Below are 8,696 nucleotides of genomic sequence, written 5' to 3' on the forward strand. Positions count from 1 at the left end.
TGGTGGACAAGCAGCGGCAAGAACAGGCCCATCCGCTTCATCCAAGCAAGTCTCTGTCATACATGCCAGGTCAAGTCCTGCATCCACAATCAAGTCATGGATGGCAGTGGTCTTCTGAACCATTGACCTGGCATTGCACAGCAGCACCTTCAGGTCATGTGGGAATCCCTTGCTGATTTCAGTATCCGTCCGGTCAAGACCAGACCTGGAGGCAGGGATAGTCCTCAAACAACGACTAAACTAATTAAAAAAGGTAAAAAGGAAATTTTAAAAACATTCTAAACAGAACTCTGCGCTGTTTGAGTTCTGAGTTCTCCAGGGCAGCAGTGGCAACCGTCCTTATGCGGCCTGTCGGGCCCCGCCCTGGGCCAGGTGGTGAGTGGCAGGAACGGGGCCCTCAGACACTCAAGCAGGGGAGTCCTCCTGGGCAGTCATTTTTTTGCAATTTGTTATAAGAAAGGATACTCAATAAAATATTTGTATAAAAAAAGAGACTGGAGACTTGCGAAGATGGTGTATAAGCCCAGGGAATATCTAAGGAGGAGTGGTGTATTAGTCTCAAGATTGTTCAAAAATGTGGCCTCACTAGCTCTTCTGCTTCCACATACAGCAACACTCCCAAAAAAGTCCCCAATTCAAGGCAGACCATCATGCTGAAGAAGTGTGCATGTACATGAAAGCACATAGCCCCATTTGTGCTTCTCCAGGGGCAGGAGAATATCTAAGGCAGGAGAATCCCTGCAGGGCCTCTGAGGCTCCCTTTGCTTCTTCCTCTCTCCCAGGACCCTGCAGCTTGTTTTGGCTCCTCAACACCCCAGGAAGGATGAAAGAGATGGATCCTGCAAAGCTAGTGAGGATGGAAGGGGGAAGATGGATGGTTGACCCCACAACCTCTGAGCATTCTGTCCCAGGGACCTCCGAGAGATCTGGGGAGTTCCAGGAGAGTGAAGATGGGGACAAGGATGGATGGAGCCGGAGAGGTATTGGGCTTGCTTATCTTGGGGGTGGGGGTGGGGGGAGGCAGGGATGGAGATGGAGGAGGAGAGAACCTTTTGTCATCTGCAGGCAATGTGAGCTAGGAATACAGCACAGCGCCCCGGCCACCGCAATGTATTGGCAGTCATTGTCAGCAATATGCTGGTGAAACTCAGCTCTCTTTCTCCTTGACATCTGCAGGTGAGGCAGTGGAAGTGCTGGACCAGTGTCCTGCCTTGGTAATAGACTGGATGAGAGCCAACAAACTGAAGCTCAATCCAGATAAGACTGAGGCCTTGTTAGTGGGTGGTTCCCTAGACCAGATGACTGGGAGGTCACCTGCCCTTGATGGGGTTACACCTCCTATGAAAGAGCAGGTTTGTAGCCTGGGGTACTCCTGGATCGTTCAACTGGTGGTCCAGCTATGCAACTATCTGGACAGGGATAGCCTAACGACTTCGGTTGGTTTGATCCTGGTCCTGGTCACACCGATCCTGGTCCAACTGCACTGGCTACCAATTAGTTTCTGGACCCAATTCAACGTGCTGGTTTTGACCTATAAAGTCTTAAATGGCTCAGAACGAAAATACCTCAAGGACCGACTGCCTCTTCCCATATGAACCTACCCAGACCCTGACATCATCTTCTGAGGCCCCCCTTCATGTGCTTCCTCTCCCGCACAAGACGTAATCTCCGTCAGTTTTACTACTTCAGATTTATTACGGAACTCAGCAGCCCAAGCTCCATTAACGTATTCCTCACTCTCTGAGTCAGTTGCTGGATCTAGCTTCTTTTTCCAGCGGAAACATGAAGGTCTCCACCTCCTTTTCACTGTCACGTGCTTTTCTGCTAAATGACTTTTTTCTGCTAAATGATTTTTAATGACATTCTGCTAAATGATTTTTCAAGGAAAATATCCTTAAATAAGAGACTTGGGGGAATGATCAGTGGTCTTCAATGTCTGTATACTAATGCACAGAGCATGGGAAATAAACAAGATGAACTTGAGCTATTGGTACACCAACCTAAATACGACATAATAGGCACCCCACTGAAACCTAGGGGGATGAGTCTCATGATTGGAATGTAGTAATAAAGGGATACAATCTATTTCAGAGAAATAGACCAAACAGGAAAGGAGGAGGAGTGGCGTTATATGTCAGGGATGTGTATACCTGTGAAGAGATCCAGGATTTAAAACTTCAAAGCCAAACTGAGAGTATCTGGGTCAAAATTAAGGGAGAGAAAAATAACAGTGATCTCATTGTGGGAGTTTACTACAGATCCCCAAGCCAAACTGAGGACACAGATGATGCTTTCCTGGAACAGATGACCAAGCATTCAAAAGGAAGTGAGATAGTAGTAATGGGGGATTTCAACTACCCTGATATTTGTTGAATGTCAAACTCAGGCAAGAGCACAAGGTCTAACAGATTCCTCACTGGCCTTGCAGACAATTTCATTGTCCAGAAAGTGGGAGAAACAACAAGAGGATCAGCCATTTTAGATCTGGTCCTAACCAATAGTGATGATCTGGTTAGTGGGGTAGAAGTGGCAAGATCATTAGGTGGGAGTGATCATGCTCTTCTGGAGTTTATTATACAGCGGAAAGGAGCAACCAAGCATACTAAGACTCAAATTCTAGACTTTAAGAAAGCCGACTTCAGAAAATTTAGGGAAATGCTGGGTGTGATCTCATGGTCAGTAATACTAAAAGGGAAGGGAGTTCATGATGGATGGGAGTTTGTTAAAAGGGAGATATTAAAAGCACAACTTCAAGCAGTACCAATGAGACGAAAACATGGAAGGTGCCTAAAGAAGCCAGGGTGGCTATCTAAAGAACTTTTAACTGATTTAAGATTTAAAAGGGATATGTACAAAAGATGGAAAAAGGGGGAAATCACCAGAGGAATTCAAACAAATAGCCAGCACATGTAGAGACAAAGTCAGAAAAGCTAAAGCACAGAATGAACTCAGGCTTGCTAGAGAGGTTAAAAGCAACAAAAAGGGCTTTTATGGGTATGTCCGTAGCAAAAGGAAGAACAATGAAACAGTAAGATGGTGAAATGCGAACAGGAGACAGAGAAAGGGCAGAACTCCTCAATGCCTTCTTTGCCTCAGTCTTCTCCAAGAAAGAAAACAATGCCCAACCTGAAGAATATGGAGCAGATGATTCAGCAGGGGAAACACAGCCCAGAATAAGTAAGGAGGTAATACAATAATACTTGGCTAGTTTAGATGTATTCAAGTCTCCAGGGCCAGATGAACTACATCCAAGAGTATTAAAAGAACTGGCAGAGGTGATTTCAGAACCACTGGCAGTAATCTTTGAGAATTCCTGGAGAACAGGCGAAGTCCCAGCTGACTGGAAGAGGGCAAATGTTGTCCCTATTTTCAAAAGGGGGGAAAGAGAAGACCCAAACAATTATCGCCCAGTCAGCCTGACATCAATACCAGGAAAGATTCTAGAGCAGATCATTAAGCAAACGGTCTGTGAGCACCTAGAAAGGAACACTGTGATCACAAAAAGTCAGCATGGGTTTCTGAAAAATAAGTCACGTCAGACCATCTGATCTCATCTTTTCACAGAATTACAAGCCTGGTAGATGAATGGAGTGCTGTGGATGTAGCCTATCTTGATTTCAGCAAGGCCTTTGACAAGGTGCCCCATGATATTCTTGTAAAGAAGCTGGTAAAATGTGGGTTAGACAATGCTACCATTCAGTGGATTTGTAACTGGCTGACTGGCTGAACCCAAAGAGTACTCATTAACGGCTCCTCTTCGTCCTGGAGAGAAGTGACTAGTGGGGTGCCACAGGGTTCTGTCTTGGGCCCAGTCTTATTCAACATCTTTATCAATGACTTGGATGATGGGCTGGAGAGCATCCTGATCAAGTTTGCAGATGACACCAAATTGGGAGGGGTGGCTAATACCCCAGAGGACAGGATCACACTTCATAATGACCTTAACAGATTAGAGAACTGGGCCAAAGCAAACAAGATGAATTTTAACAGGGAAAAATGTAAAGTACTACACTTGGGCAAAAAAATGAAAGGCACAAATACAGGATGGGTGACACCCAGCTTGAGAGCAGTACATGTGAAAAGGATCTAGGAGTCTTAGTAGACCATAAACTTGACATGAGTCAACAGTGTGATGCAGCAGCTAAAAAAGCCAATGCAATTCTGGGCTGCATCAATAGGAGTATAGCATCTAGATCAAGGGAAGTAATAGTACCACTATATTCTGCTCTGCTCAGACCTTACCTGAAAGACTGTGTCCAGTTCTGGGCACCACAGTTCAAGAAGGATACTGACAAGTTGGAACGTGTCCAGAGGAGGGCAACCAAAATGGTCAAAGGCCTGGAAACAATGCCTTATGAGGAACGGCTTAGGGAGCTGGGTATGTTTAGCCTGGAGAAGAGAAGGTTAAGGGGTGATATGATTTGTTGTCGTTCAGTCGTGTCCGACTCTTCGTGACCCCATGGACCAGAGCACGCCAGGCACGCCTATCCTTCACTGCCTCTCGCAGTTTGGCCAAACTCATGCCAGTCGCTTCGAGAACACTGTCCAACCATCTCATCCTCTGTCGTCCCCTTCTCCTTGTGCCCTCCATCTTTCCCAACATCAGGGTCTTTTCCAGGGAGTCTTCTCTTCTCATGAGGTGGCCAAAGTACTGGAGCCTCAACTTCAGGATCTGTCCTTCCAGTGAGCACTCAGGGCTGATTTCTTTGAAGATGGTTAGGTTTGATCTTCTTGCAGTCCATGGGACTCTCAAGAGTCTCCTCCAGCACCATAATTCAAAAGCATCAATTCTTCGGCGATCAGCCTTCTTTATGGTCCAGCTCTCACTTCCGTACATTACTACTGGGAAAACCATAGCTTTAACTATATGGACCTTTGTTGGCAAGATGATGTCTTTGCTTTTTAAGATGCTGTCTAGGTTTGTCATTGCTTTTCTCCCAAGAAGCAGGCGTCTTCTAATTTCGTGACTGCTGTCACCATCTGCAGTGATCATGGAACCCAAGAAAGTGAAATCTCTCACTGCCTCCATTTCTTCCCCTTCTATTTGCCAGGAGGTGATGGGACCAGTGGCCATGATCTTAGTTTTTTTGATGTTGAGCTTCAGACCATATTTTGCACTCTCCTCTTTCACCCTCATTAAAAGGTTCTTTAATTCCTCCTCACTTTCTGCCATCAAGGTAGTATCATCAGCATATCTGAGGTTGTTGATATTTTTTCCGGCAATCTTAATTCCGGTTTGGGATTCATCCAGTCCAGCCTTTCGCATGATGAATTCTGCATATAAGTTAAATAAGCAGGGAGACAATATACAGCCTTGTCGTACTCCTTTCCCAATTTTGAACCAATCAGTTGTTCCATATCCAGTTCTAACTGTAGCTTCTTGTCCCACATAGAGATTTCTCAGGAGACAAATGAGGTGATCCGGCACTCCCATTTCTTTAAGAACTTGCCATAGTTTGCTGTGGTCGACACAGTCAAATGCTTTTGCGTAGTCAATGAAGCAGAAGTAGATGTTTTTCTGGAACTCTCTAGCTTTCTCCATAATCCAGCGCATAGCCTTGTTCAAATATATAAAAGGATGTCATATAGAGGAGGGTGAAAGGTTGTTTTCTGCTGTTCCAGAAAAGCGGACAAGGGGCAATGGATTCAAACTACAAGAAAGATTCCACCTAAACATTAGGAAGAACTTCCTGACAGTAAGAGCTGTTTGACAGTGGAATTTGCTGCCAAGTTGTGTGGTGGAGTCTCCTTCTTTGGAGGTCTTTAAGCGGAGGCTTGACAGCCATCTGTCAGGAATGCTTTGATGCTGTTTCCTGCTTGGCAGGGGGTTGGACTGGATGGCCCTTGTGGTCTCTTCCAACTCTATGATTCTATGATTCTATGAATAAAACTCTGGCTTTTTGGAGATTCTGGTCCTACAATCCCTTACCCCTCTTCTGTTACATCCTGTTCTCTCAGCTCTCTGTTACTGCCAGATTGCATTCCTGAGTGAAATACGTTTATCTCAATTTCAGTGTGTGAAGGAATCGGGTTTCTGCTGCTCTCTGGTTCTTCCCCTCCCCTTTGGATACCTCTCTGTCTGTCAGAAAGGGAATGTCTCTGACACATACAAAGGCAGTGAAAACTATAGTAAGGTCTCATATCTAACATTTTCCGGTTCTTCCTCTATCACAAGCATTCATTAATTTTGTTCAATAATCTGGAGCTCCATTTCTTCCTGAGGTTCTAATTATCTTCTCTCTTCATTGCAGATGGTGATGAATTGGAAGGGAAAAACAAGGGACAGCACAACAGAATCCTCATAGCAGAGAATTCATATAAATATTCAGAATGTGGAGTGAATATTGGTCAGAGCTCCCAGTCTACCTCCCATCAAAGAACGAGCTTCATTCAGAGGGATAGCCTCACATCACACGAAAGAGCAGAGAGGGAGAAATTGTATCAGTGCAGAGAATGTGGGAAGAGCTTCAATCGCTCCCATAATCTCACTTACCATCGAAGAGTTCATACAGGGGAGAAACCATATCCATGCTTGCAGTGTGGAAAGAGCTTCATTCGGAAGGATAGTCTAACTTCCCATCAAAGAATTCATACAGGGGAGAAACCCTATCAGTGCTTTGAATGTGGGAAGAGCTTCAGTCGAAGTTCCAATCTCACTTCCCATCAAAGAATTCATACGGGGGAGAAACCCTATCAGTGCATCGAATGTGGGAAGAACTTCAGTCGATACGGCCAATTCACTTCCCATCGAAGAATTCATACAGGGGAGAAACCCTATCAGTGCTTCGAATGTGGGAAGAGCTTCAGTCAATGCACCCATCTCACTTCCCATCAAAGAATTCATACTGGGGAGAAACCCCATCTGTGCTTGGAATGTGGGAAGAGCTTCAGTGAAAGCGCCAGTCTCACTTCCCATCGAAGAATTCATACAGGGGAGAAACCCTATCATTGCTTTGAATGTGGGAAGAGCTTCAGTCATAGCACCAGTCTCACTTCCCATCAAAGAATTCATATAGGGGAGAAACCCTATCATTGCTTTGAATGTGGGAAAAGCTTCAGTCAAAGCGCCAGTCTCACTTCCCATCAAAGAATTCATACAGGGGAGAAACCCTATCAGTGCTTCGAATGTGGGAAGAACTTCAGTCATAGCACCAGTCTCACTTCCCATCAAAGAATTCATACAGGGGAGAAACCCTATCAGTGCTTCGAATGTGGGAGGAACTTCCGTCGAAGCGACCATCTCACTTCCCATCAAAGAATTCATACAGGGGAGAAACCCTATCAGTGCTTTGAATGTGGAAAGAGCTTCAGTGAAAGCTCCAGTCTCACTTCCCATCGAAGAATTCATACAGGGGAGAAACCCTATCATTGCCTTGAATGTGGGAAGAGCTTCAGTGAAAGCGCCAGTCTCACTTCCCATCAAAGAATTCATACAGGGGAGAAACCCTATCATTGCTTTGAATGTGGGAAGAGCTTCAGTCAAAGCGCCCGTCTCACTTCCCATCAAAGAATTCATACAGGGGAGAAACCCTATCAGTGCTTTGAATGCGGGAAGAGCTTTAGTCGCAGCCACATTCTGACTTCCCATCAAATAATTCATACAAGACAGAATACCTCTTAGTGTTTGGAATGTGGGAAAAGGTTCAGTCAGAGTGCCACTCTCATGGCCCACCAAATAATTCATGAGAATGTTAGCCGCTTTGAGACTTCTTCGGGTAGTGAAAAGCGGGATATCAAATCCAAACTCTTCTTCTTCTTCTTCTTCTTCTTCTTCTTCTTCTTCTTCTTCTACAAGGTTGAAAGCATATCAGTGCATGGAATGTGGATAAAAGTTCACTTGTCAAAAAGTCAGTTTAAGAATTCACAGCAGGGTGAGTAATAGAACTGTAGATTGAGAATCTATTCCAACCCCATCCAGAACTCTCATTTAAAGCATCCATGACAGATGGTTATCCAACTTCTTCCTAAAAACCTCCAATGAAGGAGAGTTCACCCCGTTCCAAGGGAGTTCCTTTTCACTGTCAGCTCTTACTATCAGAAAGTTCTTCCTGATCTTTAAGAGGAATCTCCTTCTTACTAGAATCCACTGAAACAGAAGGAAACAAGGTTGCTCCATCTTCCATGGGAAATCACTACAAATAGAGGAACAATGAATTTAAGGAAATCCCCATAAGACTATTGAAAAAAGGGACTAACTATTGATTATTGACGGAAGCAGTAAAATAGAAAATCGTCCCATTTTGTTGGGATTATCCAGAGGAGATCTTGTTTATTTATCAAGGGAAAAAGTGAAGATGTGTGGAACCAATTAACCTTTAGTTAGTTGCAAGAAAATTCTTAACTGTCCATTTTAACCTTTGTCTTCGGGTCTTCGTGAGAAGGCATCTGCAACACTGTTCTGGGACCCCTTCACGCTCTTTATTGTAAAATTAAAGTCTTGCAACAAAAGGGCCCACCTCATCAACTTGAGCCTGTTGCAGGATTTTCTCTCTGTAAACATGTGGGACTACTAATTGACTACGGACTTCTTTCCCCTCTCTATAGGGTGTGGCAAGGACTTCTCTATATAAAAGTCCCTTGCGTAAACAAAATCTTTCAGGCCTTTCTGGAGTTAAAGGCTCAGCAGAATTGGCCGCTTAAAACCAATTCTCTAAATTAACGTCATCTTTCTGTGCCTGAGCAAAGCTAGGTTTCTG

At 44.5% G+C, this 8,696-nt stretch overlaps 1 protein-coding gene across 1 annotated transcript; it reads left to right on the plus strand.

Annotated features, from left to right (window-relative positions):
- The first annotated feature begins 341 nt into the window (after positions 1 to 341).
- On the plus strand, positions 342 to 7,736 carry LOC117042610 (zinc finger protein 883-like). Its single transcript, XM_033142148.1, has 3 exons — positions 342 to 375; positions 783 to 980; positions 6,252 to 7,736. Exons 1-3 carry the CDS (start codon positions 342 to 344, stop codon positions 7,619 to 7,621), a joined length of 1,602 nt encoding a protein of 533 aa, XP_032998039.1. The 3' UTR covers positions 7,622 to 7,736.
- Positions 7,737 to 8,696: the final 960 nt, after the last annotated feature.

This window comes from Lacerta agilis, chromosome 2 (assembly GCF_009819535.1).
Source record: "Lacerta agilis isolate rLacAgi1 chromosome 2, rLacAgi1.pri, whole genome shotgun sequence".
NCBI lineage: Eukaryota > Metazoa > Chordata > Lepidosauria > Squamata > Lacertidae > Lacerta > Lacerta agilis.

Excerpts from the sequence above, each read along its gene's own strand:
- LOC117042610 (XM_033142148.1), top strand. The coding sequence starts at position 342 with ATGCGGCCTGTCGGGCCCCGCCCTGGGCCAGGTG. Across the intron at positions 376-782 it reads GCCCCGCCCTGGGCCAGGTG|GACCCTGCAGCTTGTTTTGG; the intron begins GTGAGTGGCAGG and ends CCTCTCTCCCAG. Across the intron at positions 981-6,251 it reads GGATGGATGGAGCCGGAGAG|ATGGTGATGAATTGGAAGGG; the intron begins GTATTGGGCTTG and ends TCTTCATTGCAG.